Source organism: Nylanderia fulva, unplaced genomic scaffold (assembly GCF_048542155.1).
Source record: "Nylanderia fulva isolate GAGA-0341 unplaced genomic scaffold, ASM4854215v1 Scaffold511, whole genome shotgun sequence".
NCBI lineage: Eukaryota > Metazoa > Arthropoda > Insecta > Hymenoptera > Formicidae > Nylanderia > Nylanderia fulva.
Genome location: NW_028190601.1, coordinates 41,083 through 61,807, shown reverse-complemented (window position 1 = coordinate 61,807; position 20,725 = coordinate 41,083). Strand labels below are relative to the sequence as shown.

General features: G+C 38.3%; 3 protein-coding genes across 3 annotated transcripts; all 3 read right to left on the bottom strand.

The window, feature by feature from the left end:
- Nucleotides 1-7,251: 7,251 nt before the first annotated feature.
- On the bottom strand, nt 7,252-8,577 carry LOC146721255 (uncharacterized protein F54H12.2-like). Its single transcript, XM_085487242.1, has one exon. The coding sequence runs from the start codon at nt 8,575-8,577 to the stop codon at nt 7,252-7,254; it is 1,326 nt and encodes a 441-aa protein (XP_085343368.1).
- A 537-nt stretch (nt 8,578-9,114) lies between these two features.
- Nucleotides 9,115-10,410, bottom strand: LOC146721254 (uncharacterized). Its single transcript, XM_085487246.1, has one exon. The coding sequence runs from the start codon at nt 10,241-10,243 to the stop codon at nt 9,317-9,319; it is 927 nt and encodes a 308-aa protein (XP_085343372.1). The 5' UTR covers nt 10,244-10,410; the 3' UTR covers nt 9,115-9,316.
- A 2,410-nt stretch (nt 10,411-12,820) lies between these two features.
- On the bottom strand, nt 12,821-13,634 carry LOC146721253 (uncharacterized). Its single transcript, XM_085487247.1, has one exon. It carries the CDS (start codon nt 13,632-13,634, stop codon nt 12,891-12,893), a length of 744 nt encoding a protein of 247 aa, XP_085343373.1. The 3' UTR covers nt 12,821-12,890.
- Between the last annotated feature and the right edge of the window lie 7,091 nt (nt 13,635-20,725).

Genomic DNA, 20,725 nt, shown 5'->3' with positions numbered 1-20,725 from the left:
GTCCTTTCTTCTTACAATAAAAGCATTCCACGTTTTTCTTCTTGTTCTCGGGTCTCTGATATCCTGGGCTCTCCTTTTTCTTCTTGTTGCTAACGGCCGCCAGAGCACTTGTATCATCTTCGACTGCAAGTCGCGTTTCCTCTTTTATTAAACGTTCTTGGAGAGCCTGAATTGTTTGCATTTCAGGGCTCACACTGTCCCATGCGGTGATAAGAGCACTGTACTTCGATGGAAGACTCCCGAGAACTTTTGCCATGATGGCGACATCCGACACTGCCTCACCGACATCCCTCAACTGCCTGGCCATGTTTTGGATTTTTGCTATGTGCGAGACCGCTAAGTCATTTGAATTCATCCTGAATTCGTGAAACTTCTGTAAGAGAAGGAGTTTGTTCGACGCCGATGTGCGTTCGTGAATCGCGATCAGCTTATCCCACATTTCTTGCGCGGTAGCGGATGTGATGAGGCACTCTAACTGCGAGTACTCCATCGTGGAAGAGATCAAAAACATCGCTCTCGCATTGTTCCTCTTCCACTGTTTTATTTCAGCCGTTATAGCCGCGGCATTTGCTGCACCCTGTGCAGCATCATTAGGCTTTACTCGAATACCAGTGACCACATCGTCGATCGCGTGCGCCGCGAACACAGCGAGCATCTGGAATTTCCACATTTGGAAATTTTCACCGTTGAACTTCGTTATCTGCCTCAAGGGAATATCGTCCGACATCCTTGGTATCACTATTTTGTTAACTTGTACACAAAGAATGTTCGTGCCACGTGGTCACGATCGTTGAAAACGTTCACGTAATGGCGCCGATGCCACGTGGCGGAGATTCACTGTTCACGTGCTGTACGCGTAACTCGTGAGAATCTAGTCGCAAATCGCGATTCTCTCTTCAAGTGATATCTGTGATGAGCTATATCGTAGCTGGGCCCATAACCTGTTAAGGGAAAATGGTTGATGCTCAGAGAAATCACTTGGTAGGCCTTCGTGTATCAAAAGAAGATTGAGTCGTTTAATCTTTAGGTTCGTGCGCCAGCGAGCTGACCCGGTACAAGACTGACTGTATAGGGGATTCTCAACGGTAGAGGCGAGAAGCATAACAAAAACATAGACGGGCACACTCGCAGCAGCGACAACTTTCATACAATGGAATATATAACTTGTATAGACTCGCTGTCAATCGCGATGAACGACCAGAAAGGAAAATACAATTGGCAGATTACGAAAGATCAATCCTCAACATTAATGAGCTCTAATAGTTTAGATGGTTTTGTTGTTAATGGCCACACACATAGATTTTTACCAGTTATCCAATTATTTGGGACAACTTCTACAGAGTCATCTATTTGAAAATGGCAAATACATCATTCCATATTTCTGAAAAATGCAAATAGCTTGTTTAGACATAATGAAGTTTAGTTATATACGTATATATACTTTTTGCTCGTATTATATCCTCGCACCATCACAGTAAGATAGGTCTAGTTGCAATATTGCATATCAAAAGCTGGACACAATGATGCAACTTAATCAACTCAATGTCGGTACTTCGTTGAAATCAAAAGATGATACAGCACCGAGTAGAGAAATTTAAACGTGCACGGATTGCACGAGTTCATTGTCTTCTCATTCTGGTTATATTGAACGTATTTTATTTAATATTAAATTATTAAATATTTTATTATTTTATTTTACGTATTTTATGTCATAAAATTATTTAATGTTGGATTTAAAAAATGCAATATATATGCATAAAAATGCAATATATACATACATATATAAACTGTCAGTTATTTAAATAAAGACTGCGATAGAAGAATCAATTAAAATTGAATATTTAAAAATAGATAGATAATAAATTAAAATCTCTTTTTAGATTTGCAATCAAATTAATAATAAAACATTTAATACTTTAAAATGTTAATATTTTAGCAACATTCTGATAAGCACTACGTAACAGCAATCATTAAAATAGTAACAGCAATCATTAAATCGTTACTATCACACCATTATTTAGCACTAATCAGAAATTAATAGAACTTTAATGTGATAACTGATAGAAAATTTTAATAATTAATTAATTATTTAAAAATAATAATGTTTTTGCACTTTGAGGGAATTTATTACAAAACAGTATAAAAAATATTAAAATTTTATTTACATGTGTAACAAAGGAAAAATTACTGCATTATTATCTTTATATGGCAACAACATTGCTTTGCATTTAATTTCTAATAATGAATATATTTTTAAACTACTAAGTTTGTCAAGATGTACAATATAAATACCTAGAATTGCAGAGTCACAGGGTTTTATAAAAAATGATTTTTTCTCAAGAAATGTTTGCCCAATAATACAAATAATATTATTACAGTAAGTTATGTTGCATATTTGAACAATTTCATTATCCAACATTTGTACATAACAATCAGCAGTGTTTAATTTATAAGTACAAGATTTTAATTTTAATACTTTATATTGACCTAAACAATTTGGTAATAAAGGTCCGTTATAATGTTCTTTGGCAATAATATTATTTTCAAAGTGATTTTCTAATCTTGGAATATTATTATATTCGGAAACACGACGTATTATTTGTTCAAGTGGTTTTTCTTTTTTTCTGATTATTTTTTTTAATTGCATCATATAATTCTCGAACGGAAAAGCTGAAAATTCATTTAAATTACCAAATCGTATGACATCTTCATGTATATGTAACAAATTATGTACGTTATAAGAAACAAAATCTTGACCATAAATATTAATACTTGTTTCAACAAAGCATTTTATTAGATCTTTTGCATAATTTATCATATCTATTTTTTTGCAGAATTCATTACTACACATTATTAGAGTAGCAACGTGTAATGTCAAGAAATGATAATAATTATTTTTTGGAAGAAATTGTTTTAGAATTATGGGTCCTGTATATAATAATATGAGTTTAAATTCCGTTGCCTTAAAACGAGGACATTCTTCAAGCGATCTACCTTTACGTGGAAATTCAATTGGGATATATTTATTTAAGCTTTTGATTTTATTTGAAATCGATTCTACTTGTCTATGTGAAAGCTTATATGGTGGTTTACCCAACACCCAACCATATTTTTTATGTGTAATCAATCTTTTCATCACTCCTAAACAAATAAGATGCATGTAATCTAGTATAACGTCTTTAATCATATGAAAATGAGGCAAATTCGTCAAAATGGTTATCCCTTTGTGATAATCTTTATCATATTGTTGTCTAAATTCAGTATCTGTTCTCTTTATAAAATTTGTCTGTGGAAAACACAACACATTATTAACGAAATAACCTTCCACTTTGCATTTAGTGCAGCTATGATAACCAGTATGGTTTTTTACATTTAAAATATAAGATTTAGCGGGCGCATCACATATTATAACTTTTATTTTAAAATCGTATTTTTGATTGTTGATAAAAATTCCATTTGTAATCAAGTAAATTGCTTCATTTACAAATTCTTCTAAATATTTATTCGGGTTTTTCGGTTTACCATTACCATGATATAGAGCTACCATTAAGACATATTTTTTCAAAACTTCAATTGACTTTATTTGAACTAATATTGGCCATAAACAAGTTGAACTGCTTTTACTAATAGGCAAACCATCTATATTTACGGCTAATTCAAAAGATGTATAATTAGGAAGGAATGCATTACATTGATTAATTAATATATTAATAGACTGAGCAATTCCAAAGTAATAAAAAGAACCAGTGCTCATTTTTACAGAAGTAAGATTGCTTGGAGTAGATAACATTGTTCTCGGATCTTTTGGTAAATTATGAAATGAAGTCAAATCATTTTCATTTCGAAGAATTTCTAAAAGTTTTTTAAAACTATTTTGAGTAATATTTTCCTTAATGGACCATGATGCTAACTTTTTTCGCAGTGATGTATTTTTATCTTTTTTTTTGCGCAAGTGGATAAATCATTATTACAATTTATTATGTCTTCGTCATTATCAACGCTATATAAGGATACCATAAAATTATTTAAAAGAGATGTATTATTTAGAAAATTTTCTTCGATATTGTTGACATAAATATTTGATTCAGCGACATTTTCGTGAATTTCTTCACTTGATGATACATTGATTAACTGAAAATCAGGACTTGTGCTAATTTGTGTACTCGCGTCTTCATCGATACTTATTATTTTATTACTTGAACAAGTAATTTCGGTCGATTCAATTATGTTGATATGGCTTTGTAACTCAATTAAAGCCATCGACGCTTTTATATTATCGTTTATTTTTCGATTAAAATGTCTTTTACTCTTAATTTTTGGCATTTTATAGATAAATATTAATTGAAATTGTACAAATTTATGTTAATTTATACCAATTAATTAGAAATTCATCATAAATTCGCAAGAAAAATTTAATTAATTTAATTTATTTTATAGATATTTTATTAATTATATCACATTTGTACATTAACGAATATTTTATTTATGTACGTCTTATAATATTAAGTACCTGAAACAAAAATTAAAAACAAACCTAAACATTAATTTTCTTTAATAATATATTCGATATATATAATTTTATAAAATTTTAATATATTAGAAGCAACATTTCTATTATATATGTATATTACAAATTACAATTATATATATTATGATTAACATCTGCAAAATTAACACAATAATTAAACGTACTGCAATTTATAACCTAATCAAACTTATCAAATTATTTTTTTATGAATTTATATCCATAGTATTTTATAATTATACTTTCTATTTCCATATACTGATAATATAATAAACACGTGCTGTGACTTGTGTATAACCTCTTAAATTATAGGTCTTACGAATTTATATTTAGAAATAAATTTAAATCTATAATTTATAAGTAGTATAGTGGGCACTATGGCCCGTCATAACAAATCCCCACCACCGACCCGTCTGGCGCCGAGTCTTATCTTATCTTTCCCCCACCACCGGCGTCTGGTTTTTCCGAGTGTGGGTGTAGGGGGAGAGGGTGTTGGGGAAAAAAAAATGGCGACTGGCCCCGAAAGGTGGGGATGAGAATTTTTTTATTTTTTTATTTTTTCTGATTTCCTCTGGATTTGAACCTGGGGCCTTCGTGTTTCCGAGCAGGGTCCTAGTATGTTGAGCTAAACGAGATCTTACTAGTCTAAGGATTAGATGAGGTATTTAAGCTAAAGTTGCGTAGGGTACGGTATGGGGGTACGGGTATACGTATGGCAAGGATAGCTCGTCGAATCAAATGGTCGATATTGGACGGGGTGGGGTAAAAACAGTTAGGGTATACGTATGGCAAGGATAGCTCGTCGAATCAAATGGTCGATATTAGACGGGGTGGGGTAAAAACATTTTGACCAAGAAAAGCGTCATGCGGTCGACCGGGGATCGGTGGCAGGTAGTAACTGACAATGCCGTAGGGTAATAAAAAAAGAACACGCAAATATTTGTACTGGCGAGCATTCCGACTCGTGTCACGATAAAAAAATAATGCATCATCGTAGATTAGAAAGAATGCTTATTGTTGAAAAGATGTCGGATAAAATTTTATTTTAAAATAACAATTTCTGGAAAGAGGAAGTGAAAGAAAATTGAACAATGGTTTTAAAAGTACAAATATGATTTATATTTAAAATATTTTTACAGAACAAAATTTATTTATTAATACTAAAATTCATATTATATATTGTTATGATTCGCTTGTTTTTTGTGAGTAAAAATTTTACGAAATAAGTGTATGATTAAACGATCGTTATATTCACAATCTTCGGAAAAAAGAGCGAGAAACTGATTAAGATTATAGCCGCTACACATATAATATAAAAATACACAGCAGTATTGTCCGCAAGTCTTAGAAAAAATTCCTTGTAATTGTTGAATATTCCAACGATGGATGATGGAGTTTCGTCGAAGTCGGATGAGAAATCCTGGATACAAGGGGGGTAATCCGTAGCTGTCGAAGTAAGTGGCTGTGCCGTGTTCATCGAGGTAGAAGGCGATCCAATGTTCTCCAGGTCGATCGTGATTGTCGGTGTTAGCGACGATAGCCGTCGACCTCGTCCACACCCTCGGAACTCTGTCGGCTGCATAGACTCCAACATGTCTGGCATCTAGATGACGCAATGCTTGTAGAATTTCGCGAGAGTTCATTTTTTTGTCCCGAATACGAACGAGTGTACGGTATTATTTGAACAATACCAGTTTTTACCTCTTTCGACAATGCGTTTTCTTCTATCTTGAGTTGTTTTGAGAGGTTTTCAATGTCAGTTTGCGTCGAGATGGAAATTGTTTCGTTCTTGTTTCTATCCGTCAACGTCGATGACGGTTCAGAAATCACAAATCTCTCTTCTTCTTTTTCAATCTGCTGTTCGTTGTTTTGCTGATTTTTCTCCTCTATTTGTATTTTAGTTATATTCTCATTTACATCGCGAGAAACGGCGGCGTCGTATTTATCGTCGCTATCGTCGAAGGTAATTTCCCAACTTTCGTCAGAACTACAAGTAGCTTCGGTAGAGGTCGAAACGTTCTCGCAATTATTTTGCGCACTTAGCCAGCATTTTAATTTATAAGCATTGTATAACGCGCAATGAAAGGTTCCAAATTTTCGAATCCCGTGATGACCGCAATATTGTACGATATTCTCCTCATCCGGTAGATTTTTAAATGCTGGTGAGGTACCCTCCAAATTATTTATATCTCTGGAAAGTAAATTCCTCAAGTAGTTTGCTTTTTCGTTACCTCTGACGTAAACGCAGCGCGCGTGTCTTGCGATTTCGCGGAGATGCGAGGTAAAATATTTAGGATTAACTGAGCCGTCGAACCACTCGATACCGTGATAATTTCGTGAGAGCCAATTGTTTTCTCGTCTTGCTTTTGCGGGTAATTTTCCAAACGCGTATGGTGGCATCATAATCCAATGCTCGACAATCGGAGCATCGATTGCGACAACGGCGACTTCCTTCGCGATAAATTTATTGGCTTCATCGCGGAAACCTTGTATGTCGACGACTATGTCCATATTGTGAGATTTTCGTTGGTGAGGTACAAGCTCTTAGCGAAACGTGCGCGTTTGTTCGTGTCTCGTACAAAACTGAATTCATTCTAGCGCGTTACATAGTTTCCACTTCGTGAATAGCGTCATCGAAATTTTCAAAGCAAGAGGAGGGGGAAAATTTTCTAATCGCGTATTACATTACTGTGTATGAATACATGTTGGTGAACGAGCGTTAAAAGCTAACCGGAAAAATCGACGATAACTTGACGCGATGCGTCGATTTCTACGACATTATCGAATTCGGCGTAAACGATACAATTAATTGTTTCGGTGAGTGCCTTCTCGAATCTCACTTCTAACCGAAGACTTCCGTGTCTCACGAGATTCCAATGACCGGCGCAATTAGCGGATAGATCGGGTGTAAGATCAAAAGCGAATAACGTATATCCCTGAGAATAATCATCTCTACTTATAGAATTTCCCTCGTTCAAAAAATGGATACCCGTCCCTGAGAAGAGCGTATGATAAGCTTCGATGTAAAGCGGTTCGCGAGACGAGAAAACCGGTTGTAACGGTCTACTGGGTATTTGTGTACCGTCGACGTATAGCGAGAAGAAATTTATTCCGTAATTTTGGAAATTAAACGGATTCAATTTTCTGTCACCGTTAAACGCTTTATTATCGACGAAACCTACTATTATTCGTTTCGGTAATTGTCCCAGTATTACATTATCTAACGATTCACCCACAACCCCACTGTGAATCGTGAATGTTTTAATTTCAACTCTCGTAAGCGGATACTTGGCGGTAACTTTGCTCAGCATTCTAGCATGCGCTAGTAATACTCCGGAACTTATTTTTGCTCTTCTCACCATTAGGCTTGCATCGAGTATACGAATTTTCGACGTGCAATTAGTTTCTATGAAACAAAACGTATCTTTCGAGCGCACGAGTCTCAACCGCACCTCGACGCCATTAATTAAGAATTTGTCCTGATTGAAAACGTCGCAATGGAGGTGACCTATAAGATCTAGCGCGCGCCCTCCGCGTATGTAACGAGCTCGTCTCGCTATAGCGGTATTGCCTTCCGCTCCTACTGTATCGTCCATGTGACCGGGTGTATCCGCATCCCATAAGCACGAGGTTAGATGGGAAGTTTTTGCGGGTGATGAATAATTTAACAACGCTTCGATGTACGCGCGGTACGCATAAGCGTTGTTTGGAGGCGACACGAGCTTTTGATTGAAATACACGTCGATTTGATTGAAGATGGAATGAAGAAAATGATTTACGGGGCCCACGTTGACGGCGGATCCGGTGGCGAGACCGGGTAGCGGCTCGGTTTCTACACGTACCCGAAGACTTAGTAACGTGTGTGTGAGATCTAAATATTCTTCTCCGTGACCCGGGATGACGAATTCTAGCGGGGAGTCGTCCGAAAGCGAGGTCACGGGTTTGTAATAAATCCATTGCGAACTTTCGATGCTAGTTTGCGTGGGCGGTAAAGAGAAGAGATCGAGCTCGCTCTTTAAACACTCGCTCGAGTGTGTGTGAAGAAATGACATTTTTTTCTTTCACCGCCTGCTCTACCAACGTTATTGTCACGAACAAAGCGTATTTAGAATAATGGCGATTATGAAAATATATCGTATACTGTACGCTTTTTACCGCTATTAGCTTTACGCCGTTTCGCGGACAACTTGAGTCTTTTTACAGTCGAGCGATTTTTCCTCGTATTATTTTTAGTTTTTTTTGTATTTGTTCTTTTTTTCCCACGCGACTTGATTTTCGATAAACTTTTTTTCTTATTTGTCTTACGACGTTTACGCGATGCGGTTACCGAGGATTTAGCGACGTGACTCTTAAGCTTGCCGAAAGGAAACTGCGCTACATGAATTTTTTCATCCGATTTATATCCCCTACCTTTCATTAGACTACTTATTTTTTCCCTAGCTTTTCTCTTAAGATTGTCACGCGATTGTTCAAAACGATGCTTGACAGCTACCTTTAACGGCATTTTATTTTCAACATCCTCGATTATATTAACCCCGGCGCGCAAAGCTTCTTTACCCACTGCCCTAGTCCTCTAGTTAAATAAGGCAATACGCGTCTGAACATTCCTCCGAGAAAACTACCTATTCCATGACCTCGTTGATAGGGTGAACCGACAAAAACTCGTGGAATTCCACCGCCGCGAGTTCCACCGTTTTGTAATCCGTTATAATACTCCGAATAATAATCCATATTAATGAACAAAATCCTTCTTTCTTATCAAAAAAATCTTTACAGAGTATTTTTAAAAATCTAATCGATACGTTTAAAATGTAAAGTCACCGTTAACGTGCCGGATTCAAATGGTATATTTTTTCCAGTATCGTCTTTTATATCGATTTCAATCCGTCGGAAATTTGTTAGGCGCACCGGGATATAATGCGGAGGTGAGAAATATTTCACTTGATTCGTTCCATATTCGTAATCGCGCCCCACCCCTGTGACAGGCACTATTCGGAGAAGAGGAGTTTGCACATCGCCTGTTATGTAAGGTTCGCAAATATCGCAATAAACGAACAGTTTATCGGGAATACCCCGCGCCAAACTACACGCTTCGTAACTATAGAATCCTTCGCGACGTACTCCATTTTCGTCAAGAGAACCGAGTTGAAGAAAAATTGAAGTAGATTTTTCTTTGGAATTAAGCTTAGATGTCGTGAGCATAGAACAATAGTGACTTCTCCCCTTAGGAGCGTTATAAATAAAATCAGCTAAACCGATCATTTGCAAAAGTCTATCGGAAAAATGCATATAATGAATCAGATTGCAACCAGCGGGACACGCGAGGAAGAAAAAAATACTACCGCCTGTAAATTTTTCTTGCTCCAAACGAATATGGGAACCGGCTTCTTTGCACGACGAATTAATCGCGGAGACGAGCTCTTCCATATTATTATAAACGCCATTTGATATTACGGCTTCCTTCGAAGTTAACACCTCATCTTCTTTATTTTTCTCTTTAACTTGAGGGTCGATATCGACGAAACTGAGTACATTTTCTTCGCGCCTTACATGAAAAAAGGTATTAGGGAATTGGATTTCGCTCAACGCGACTTCCCAGTCACCGTGTAAGTGCAGCGATTGAGGTAATTCCGTAATGAACGATGAGGTTTTATTGTCGGGGGAATAGCGTATACTGCTATTGCTTGGAAGAACCAGAAGAAATTGATCCACCCTCATTTCGAAGAATAGTTAAATTCGAAGCGGGTATCCAGGAGTTAAATTTAGAAGGATACCCTTGCCAGCTAACTAATAATTGTTTATTGTTACCGCGTCCTCTGCTTTTTATCACACGATCGACGATAAATTCCTCGTCGCGTAAGTCTTTAATAACCGGTGCTAATTCTTGTTCGTAAAAAATTCCGTCTATAATTTCACCCGATAAATCACTTAATTCATATACGCGGGGTTTTCTCCATTCGAGAACTCGATGAATTCGAAATATCTCCTCGCTCCACTTCGCCTCGTATCCTTTCTCGAACGTTACTTTTGCTCTACTGACGCGTACGAGATCGTTCACGCGGTATTTAGCCTTTTGTTTACGCCCACGCTTCTTTTTCTTTTCTTTATCGTTATCCCATCGTCGTTTCATATTTTCACACGCGGTACGAGCATTTTCTCGCGTAACGACAGCGGGTTGCATTTTGATGGTGGAATGACGAGTATGATTGTAAGCGTGAACAATATCTTGTAAAACATCAAAGTAACGACGTGTATTTTTATGCGTAAAATAACGCCACATCCGCTCCTTGAGTGTTCTATTAAATCGTTCCACTATAGACGCTTTAATATCGGGATTGCGCGTTACGCGAAAACGGATGTCTTTTTCTTTTAAGAAATTTTGTACAGGGCGGGCGATAAATTCTTTGCCTTTGTCGGTCTGTAAGTATACAGGTAGTCGACCCTCGTTTCTCGAAAATATTTGTTGAAAGGCCTTTATTACGCAGGTAGCTGTTTTGTCACGTAAAGGTTCTACCCAAACAAATTTACTAAGCACATCGATAACCGTTAATAGATAAGAATAGCCGTCATTATAGCTCTTGAGATTACGAAGATCGATTAAATCGGCTTCCCATAAATCATCGATATTTGTTACGTTATAATGTAAACGAGGAAATTTTCGTCGTACCGGCCGATGCAGCGTGTATGCATCCTGTGATTTAAGCCACTCGACGACTTTGTTACGCGTAAAATTCGGTTTAACGGCTCGCGATAAATTGTCCACCGCAGAGTAGCCTGCATAATGCGAAGGGTCGTAATACAATTTTTCGAATTCCATCAATTGAGATTTATCCAATCGAGTAAACCTCTTCTTCCCTTTGACGGAGAAACTACGTTATATGGTAATGTTCTATCGTCGTCACCGTCGTCGTCACCTTCTTCGTCGGCGGATATAAATTGCGTATCTCCTTCGGTTTCACTCGCTTCGTCTAACCTGTGACTGTGCGATTTTGAACGTGTGATCGGAGTGGAGGATCCGCGAGGTAACGCGGTAGTAATATAGCGAGATCGCGCGCCTACTTTTAATAACTTTTGATTTCCTATGAGACGCGGTGACGTACCTATGTCACGTAGTAATCGAGCAAACTGATTTCTTCCGGTTGCTTCTACCGTTTTTCTCTCGCGTACCGCATCGTTTATAAGTTCCGCGATATTCGAACCCTCCACAATGTCGCCGTCTATAGTTACGAGCCCTTGTCTATTCCAGTTAATCTTAGATGACGGAGTAAGGAGCAGTTGCTTCATTATCAAGCGTGCTTTACTACGATAACTTTTCGGAACACTATTAAGTATTTTTTGTATCATTTCCGCTGATTGAGCGCGTTTTTTCTCGAAACTACTACTACTAGTGGCGCTAATGTTACCGTCGCTGGTAATTAAAGTTTGCGTTTCCATAAGTTCATCGTCATCATCGAAGTTATCATCCTCTTGCTCTTTCGTGTCTTCGTCCTGTTCTCCATCGCGTTCATCGCTGGCGTGCACGTTTTTGCGTAAACGTTTTCTCGCAGCACGAATAAATTGAAGATAACGCTGAAGTACCTCCTTATACATTTTCCATCTTTCGTCCTCGCTGACCTGAGGTGTGAGATTCAGAATACGCCACATCTCTGCATCGAGCCGTGACAAAGGAGTTCCCGGGGTCCGTACGGAATTATTAGTATCATTTTCCACATTCGATATCTCGGTAATTTTATTCGATGAATTATCGGCCGTCGCGTTAGAGGAAATTTCCGGTTGTCGCTGCAGTCTTTCGAGATTTTCCGACGAAATTAAAACCATTTTTTTTGCTCTTTCCATTATTGAATTGTAAATATTTTATCTTTTTCACATTTGACGCAACAAATATACACAGAATAGCGTCCCTTTTTTAATCTCCAATGATCCGGGATAATATAGCTCCGAGTATAGGAGCAATAAGATAGGGTAAGAATCCGCCGCGTTGCACCAATAGTTTTCTCTTAACTTTCAAATTATCTTTTTTCGCAGCAATACGACGTAGGATCGATTTATGTCTAGCAAGGCGTTTCTTTTCACTACTCGCAAGCGGTACGTTACCTTTAAGAGTATTGAAAACGCACTCTTGAATACACTTAATGAGATTATTATCGACGGAACGTAAAAACGCTGTTCTTTGATTTTTTTTCAGATAACATAAAGTTTTCAAAAGATTCGTGTTTCTTTCGCCGATAGATCGTCTAGCGATTTTTACCGCGCCGTCGGATGAAATTCTTCGACGACGACGATGATGCCGGTTGCGATTTTTTTTCTTTTTTTACCATCGCAGTGTAATTGCACGAGTGACAAGTCGTGTGTGAATACGAGCCTTTTATACGCCTCCGCCTCTTTTGATCGATCTACGTGGAATGTACGCGTAATGCAGCTTATCGTTGGGAAAGATACACGTCCGAAATCGATATTCATCTGGAGTCGATTGTTTTAAATCGAGCAATAAATACCCGTGAGGCTTCGAGGTAGCGTCGTAGTACGCTTCTTCCATAAACTTAGGATCGTCCGGATATACTTGACGCGCTAAATGCCGAATTTGCGCGCGATCGCGTGGATTTTTGAAAACTACTATGTAATTCGCATTGAGAGATATGTCGCGTTGTCCGCGTCCCTGATGGAAGAGATTTTGCGAAATGAGAATAACACTGAGATTCTTATGATGGCTTCCTTTAGTAAACAGATCTACGATAACATCGCACGATGACGACTCTCTCATAAGATCGTCGATTATCACTAATTTCGGGGTGAGTGGATCGTAAGAATAATCTTCCGGGCGCGGTAAACCCTCGTGAAATTCGATTATATTTTTCTTCGAGTTTATCGGAACGCTATTTGCATATACGTTCTTTTTTCTTACGCTACTCTTCTCTTCTCTTTCATTTTCATCGCATTGCAGGCGTTGATAGGCATCTTGCCACTCGGCGTAATAAAATAAAATTCTCTCGAATCGAGTATCGGACACGTCGGACAAATAACGAAGAAATGTTTTCACGAAAATCGTTTTTCCACATCCCGTAGGTCCGCAGACGATCGACGTCCAAGGATGTTTCCAGCGTACATCCATTTCCCCAAAATGAAACGCGATATTCACCGTTTACGTACAATCTCGTAAATGAAAGAAAGTCTAATCCGGCGCGTTCTTAAAAACAAAAAATTAGCGTAAAGAGCGTCCGTGTATTTAAATTTTAATATTACTCATAGTATGAAATGAGTTACGGCGGAAAAAGCTTATTCGCGCACCGGGGGCCAACCCGCGGCGGTCGCATGCTCGTGCTAGCGAATAGCGCCGATCAGCTGACGAGCGCCGATCAGCTGATGAGCGCCTGGTTAGCTCGCAACTACCGATCAGCTGATGAGCGCCTGGTTAGCGCACCGCTACCGATCAGCTGACGAGCGCTACGTTGCGCTGCCCACAATCAGCTTTTAATCAAATGTTCTCGTTGGTGTGTATGTCTTGCGATAGCGGACGTATGTGAGTTCGGCATGAATATATTTGAATATATAAAAATTGTACGTAACAAGAATTTTTTAAAAATTAAATATTTTTATGTTAAAGTTTTTCAGACAAAAAAAATTATATTAAAAATTTTTGTTAAAAAATTTAATATTTCACTAAATAAAAATGATTTCGCTTAAAAGGTTAATTATTATTATTAAAACTAGGATGGGGAAACAATATTTTTTATTAAAATATATAAATTTTATTACTGAACAATATTTTTTATTAAAAATATAAATTTTTGTATTTATATTTACAAAGTATTTTTTTCTTATTACTAATATCTACATCTTCTAACTTTAGTTAAACTATTCCTTATCCTTTCTAATATAAAAATAAAATTAAAACTACGGGTATTTTAAAACTCCGATTTATAAAATATAGTATAAAGTATAATATTTTATAATATTTGATGAATTACATTTTACTTTTACAATATTTACACTTTTATATAATATTTGCATTTCTATGCAAGTGGCGGAAAACGCACGCGTATCTCCGCAAAGATAGAAGAGTGTGAAGAGGAGAGCAATGTCATTGTTTCGGTAAATAACCGTAAGGAAGAGAATATCGATTTTTGATAAATCTTCGTTTTAATAACACAGGCTTGCATATTTTTGTTTCGTCACGCGTTATTATATCGTGAAATGCGGTTCGCCGAATGGCTTTAAAACGAAGATTTATCGATGTCCCAGGAATCGCCTCTTCAACCTGTTCTCCGAGCGCTTTCTCTTCCCGCTCCTCTTCTTCTTCTTCTTCTTCTCTTTCTTTACGCAACAATAAATCTTTAATACTATTAAAATTAACTAAACGCGAGTTTTCAAAATTCAAGGTTATACCCTTTACTTTGCAAACTTCGCGTGTGAGTCCTTCGGGTGTACGGACCACATATGCGTAAAATTTCGGACCACCGGATACGAACGACTCGATGTAACTACCTTGTCCGTAGCTAGCGAGTTCATCCGTCATGTCGCCTAAAAAATTACCCGTATGCGGTTCGTATTCCTGCGGATCTCCGCGACTTACATAAATACAGGAATCCGTGTCGTAATATAAAACGCGCTTGTCTAATTTTTCTAAATAATCATACAATTTTAATCGCGCTTGAGCCGTCGTGTAAGCCGCTATTATAACATTAGTAAGAGGCGAAGGTACGATCGCCTCTTCTCGTAGTCGAAACGAAACATATATCACCTCATCGTTTACAGGCAATATATCGGTTATTTCATGTTGAGGGCTAGTGAGCAAACTCATTAATCGTTCTTGTGTTTTGACAATCACGGTATTCGGCAAGTTTGCACGTTGACCAAATTTACCCCAAAAAGAATTCAAGCATAATTTAGCCACCGAGCGTAAACCGGAATTGTGTGCAATGTTATCTTTTTCAAGAACGATTCCTTCTACTTCCTCATACTCACGGATGTAACGCTCTTTAGCAACGTTATCGACACAGTTGCTCGGCCATCCGCTAGCTTCTTGCTTTAATTGTAGAAATGTATTGATGTATTCCGTAAATAGACCCCCTTGTCGCGTACCGGTTTCGTAACGAGTGATGTTATATTGCCAAATCTCACTAACCCCTGTCACGAAATATCCTTTCTTGATTGCTTTTCGTAATTCGCACGATATCCATGTACCTTCGAATTCGCGTTCGTGAGCTTCGTGAGTACACGCAATTTGAGAAAATGTTTCGCAGCAACTACGACATAACGCAAATAATAATTTACCCTGCACGCGATAGGGTAATACAGGATGAAAGAGATCGCGGGGAGGAAGTACTTTACATCGCACGACCCCCTCGACTGAATCGAAATTATATCCCGGTGATAATCCGATTAATTCCTCGCATTCCTCACCTACGTATATTGTCGGATGACCGATCGGAAAATCACCGGTCTTCAACACAAACGGATACAGAGAACATACATCCACGTAACGTATCTTTTCCGTACCCGTGATCTCGTATCGCGTTACGATATTTCCTGTGCGTCCGCCGTAAAATGAGTCTCGGGGATCGAGCGGTTTGACGTCTATCATTTGATGTCGATGTAGATATTCGCGCATCTCGACATTTTCATTCATCTCGCGATCAAAGTCGCATTCCCATTTCTCAATCACCCTATATCCGCGCTTACGAAGACGAAATGTCGTTGCAACGGTGTGTTCGTAGCGTGAATCACATGTATCTGTACGATCTGTCGAAAGCAGTCTATCGCGATTTACCCGAAAACATCTTGGACAACCATGCCAAAAACAACCGTGAAACTGTAATACGTAATATTGCGTTACGTTATTTTCTACCGACTCGTAGTATCCATCGACTAGCGTACCATCGCGTAATCGATATTCTCGAGCGCGACCGCTATGGATAATATGATGAGCGAGCTCCCGCTCTTTCCATATCAACCATTGCAGGGCTTTACGCGAGTGAATATTCGCATGTCTGTATCCCCCCATTGGAATGATACCGATCTCTTTTTCGCGTAAAAAGTTTTTTCTAAATACTCGCATACACGTTGAGGCGATGGTTGTGCATTCCTCGAATGGACACACGTTTCCACGCTCTAAGAATATTTTTCTAAAAGCCATACACGCTCGTCTAAGGATATCTACATCGTTACGACAATAAAGCAATATTTCACGTTGAAAATCAAACACATAGTTCGCGCGCGTCATCTCGGAGTGCCACGCGAGAAATTTTTCGCGTTCTTTTATCTGCATAGAATCGGGTGAATAATATTGAACACCGGGTAACGCTCCGACATAAGACTGATTATCGATAGTATTGATTAAATGTGGAAAAATGCCTTTATTCGTACCTTCTGTCAGTCCAAAAGCTTTAGGTAATTCGGATAAACGCATCGGCATGTAATTGACACTATCGATAAATTTCGTATGACCTAGCGTTAATACAACTATTTTCGTACCGTTTAAAATGACTCGAGGCTCTAAGACATGGTTTTCCACGATATATTTCAAAATAAATTGCGCGTCGAATGATTTCGCGTTATGCGCGATGCAAATTATTTGTTTAAAATATTTTGTCGGCCGCGTTACGAAATCTACAAATTCCTGCACAGGGTTGCGACAAAATATAAATTCGCGAATACCGCACCAGCGACATCGCACCGATATTTCATCTATTTCTGCACACTCCTCGCAAATTTGTTGAGCGACGCAGAGCGTAGGTACGTGAATTTTTACATTTGTGCTACCTTGGAGCGTTTCGTCTTGCCTCGTCTCAAAGTCATAAAACACGAATGCGACCCGGCTTTCTACGCGTTCGCGAGTCTGATTAATCGAACCTTCGGCGTCATCGTCGTCGTCGTCGTTTCTCCGCTGTTGTTGTTCGCTATTTCCATCCGCGTGTTCGGAAGTGCTCGGATCGGGACGATTATCGCCATGCCGACGAAGGGGAAGCATGTAACAAAGATGATTCAAAGGTTGAAGAGAACGACACGTAGCGCAATAAGCCGTGTCGCATTCGTGTTGATTATTTCTTTGAATCAAACGTCCGCAATCTTCGCAAAATCGTATAGTTTCACAAACACTCCGACGTGATTTACCATCGTATGATTTTACCGCGCGATGACGCTCCAAGCAGGCATGATTGAAAAATTCACGTCTACAATTATCGCACCTAGTACGATCCGCGAATGATTGCTCGCACGGCGGCTCTCCGTTACATCGCGGACATTTATTAGAGCATCGATGCTCTCTCACATCGGAGCGGTAACTTAAATTACACGGGATACAATATCCCCGCCCGCCTGCTGCTGCATTTAAATTTAAAATTACATCGAAATGTTTATTATTTAAACTGTATAATAGATTTAGACGAGTTTTTATTTCCCGCTGCAAAGTGGTTAGAAATGCGTTTCCATCGAATAGCGGATTACCCCCTCGACCAAAAGTATCGTCGTTATATATTATTATCGCGACATTTTCGCTCGCGAGATATTGCTAAAAACGCTCGATTTCATCAATTCCACACCCTTCCTCCGGAATCGTGACACCGGCATTCCTCGTAAGTTGCAACGCAAACTCGCGCTGTAACACCGAGTTTTGTCTTCTCACCGCATTCCATTTCGCGTGTAACTCTCCCGTGCGTAAATTTCCACGCTCGTTAAAAATTAGAGCCGATACAAGTGCGCGAGGAAGACATAAATTATCGGTATTGGAAATTGTTAAAATCGAGCGTTTAGCAATAACATCGTGCGTAATCCTGTTACGGCCGCGACCAATGGGAGGGGTGACTTTAAAAATCTGAATGTTAAATTCTTGCGCTATATCGTGTCCTCCGCAACTTTGCGCTAACGAGCTTACGAGTTCCCAAATATTTTCGTAAGTCAAATCTTGCAAAGGTCGGAACGATATACCTGCGGGGCCGCGGGTTAAACTTGCGGAATCGAAAAATATACCGACGTAATCCCTCGGTTCGCACGAATGCAACGCGTACTCGTGAAGTTCGCGAAACGCATTTTTTAACCACTCATACACGTTTGCTCCTTCGGGTATCGGACGAATACGGAAACTAATTTCCCGTCCTTCTACACCAAAAGTTCTAAAGCGACGCACGTTTTCCGCCAACATTATTAAATATCTAAAATTACCATCAGGCTCTTGATTCGCTATTTCTTCCTCCGCTTCTTCTTCTTCTTCCTCTTGTCCACTAGCAGCCTCTAAATGTCGCTCTTCGTCGGAAGTTTCCTCAGCGGAGCGGGTTTGGGAATCTTCTTGTTGTATTCTGACGTTCCTTCCCCCACCACTCTGCACTGTGAGAAATAAAAATTATATTAACAAAATAAAATATTTAATAAAATATTACTCTCTTACGTTTGAATTTTTATTAATAATGTGAAAATGTTGTTATTAATAATAATTATGTTAAGTTCACTTACGTTTTAATATTCTTTTACCGGGGTAATTGTATCACGCTGCGAAGGTTAATACTCCGGTGAATATGAAATTTCGGGCGCGATGTTAGGAGAGAAAGAAATTCCTAATAAAATTTTATTTTAATTAAAATAAACAAAAAATTTAAACGTAGGAGAAGATTAAGTATAAAATATGAAATTATTACCTTCCTCACCCATCGCCCCGCTATTTTCTTCTTCTTCTTCTTCTTCTACAGAAAACGTGGCGTTGTTATTTTTATCTTCCACTTCTTCTTCATCTCCCGTTTGTTCTTCTCGATCTTCCGACTCTTCTTCTTCATCTTCCGTTTGCTCTATTTCTTCTTCTTCCAACTCTTCATCTTCCTCTTCCTCCTCCTCCTCCTCCACTTCCTCCTCCAGCTCCTCTTCATCTTCCGAAATCGTGTTTATTTCCTTGTCGATTTCCTCCCCCAGTTCTCGCTCCTCTACGACCACGTTTTCATTCGCCGCGTCATCTAATATTCATCGGTCATATATTATTAGTATTTCACATAATTAAAAAATCTTTTGTGTTGATATATACCACTGTAGTATTTTTCTTACTTACTTTCAAGCGGAGTAAATATGGTCGCCTCATCGAACGGACTTACTTCGCGAACCCGCACTTCTTCCACGTCGTTATCGCTTTCGGCTAAATCAATAACCGGATGCTCCAACTCCGGCGTTAACACGATGCGTGCACGGCCTGGAACGTATAACATTTTTATTAAAAAATTTCCTGTTTAATATAATGTTTTTCTAGCAGCGTGATATAATTTATAATGTTAAAAACTTACGCGAAGGCCCGGGCTCCGGCGAAGAATCCGCTCGTCGTCTTCTATTTAACCTTAGCCTTAGTGATACAGGGCGATTCTCCAGTACGCGCAGCCGGTTTCCTGTAACGCGTGCGACAGGGCGTACGAAAGCTAAAGTTTTAGCGAATTAAATAAATAAATAATTGGGGTAGTTTTAATTAATTTATTTATAATTAACTGTAATAAAAATAAAAACTTACCATTATTATCTTCTCCCCGCAGAACTCGATGAAAATGCAGGAGGAGATATTCTATGTGGCCTGCTGCGTCGTTTTCCTTCTCACCACCAAAATAGTATCGCGACTCGATCACCTCACCCGCGATAATCACTAATTCGCGAAAAACACTAAAATGCCCTAGTCGGAATAATACCGCTAGCACAGCGCTGGGACATTCCCCCGCGAATTTTCCAAAAATATTGAAGCATTTGTCTTCACTAGCGCATGCTAATTCATATATATGCCTGGAAAAATTTTTCCCGCATAAACTCTGCGCTAGTGATAGACAAATTTCAATTACTTTTTTCAAACTCATTATTTGAAATTTAATAGTACACTTGCGTCGAATACGTGAGTACGCGAGAGACGAAATTCAAAAATGTAGCTAGCTAACTTAACTCCGAGAGCCGTATTTATACGTTTATGGAAATCAAAATGGGGGATTTTCAGGTAACTTTTTCGATTTATTTTATCTTTTTTATCTTTTTTCTCATAGACGTGTATTCTTACCCATGTTTTATATATATATATATATATATATATATGGTAATCTTTGTTAGATACAGAAAATATTTAATCTAGGGCGATATTTACTTAATTACGAAAAGTTTATAGAAATCAAGATGAGGAATTTTCAGGTATCTTTTCTCGATTTTATTTTATCTTTTTTTATCTTTTTTTTTATCTTTTTTTCTCATAGCCGTGTA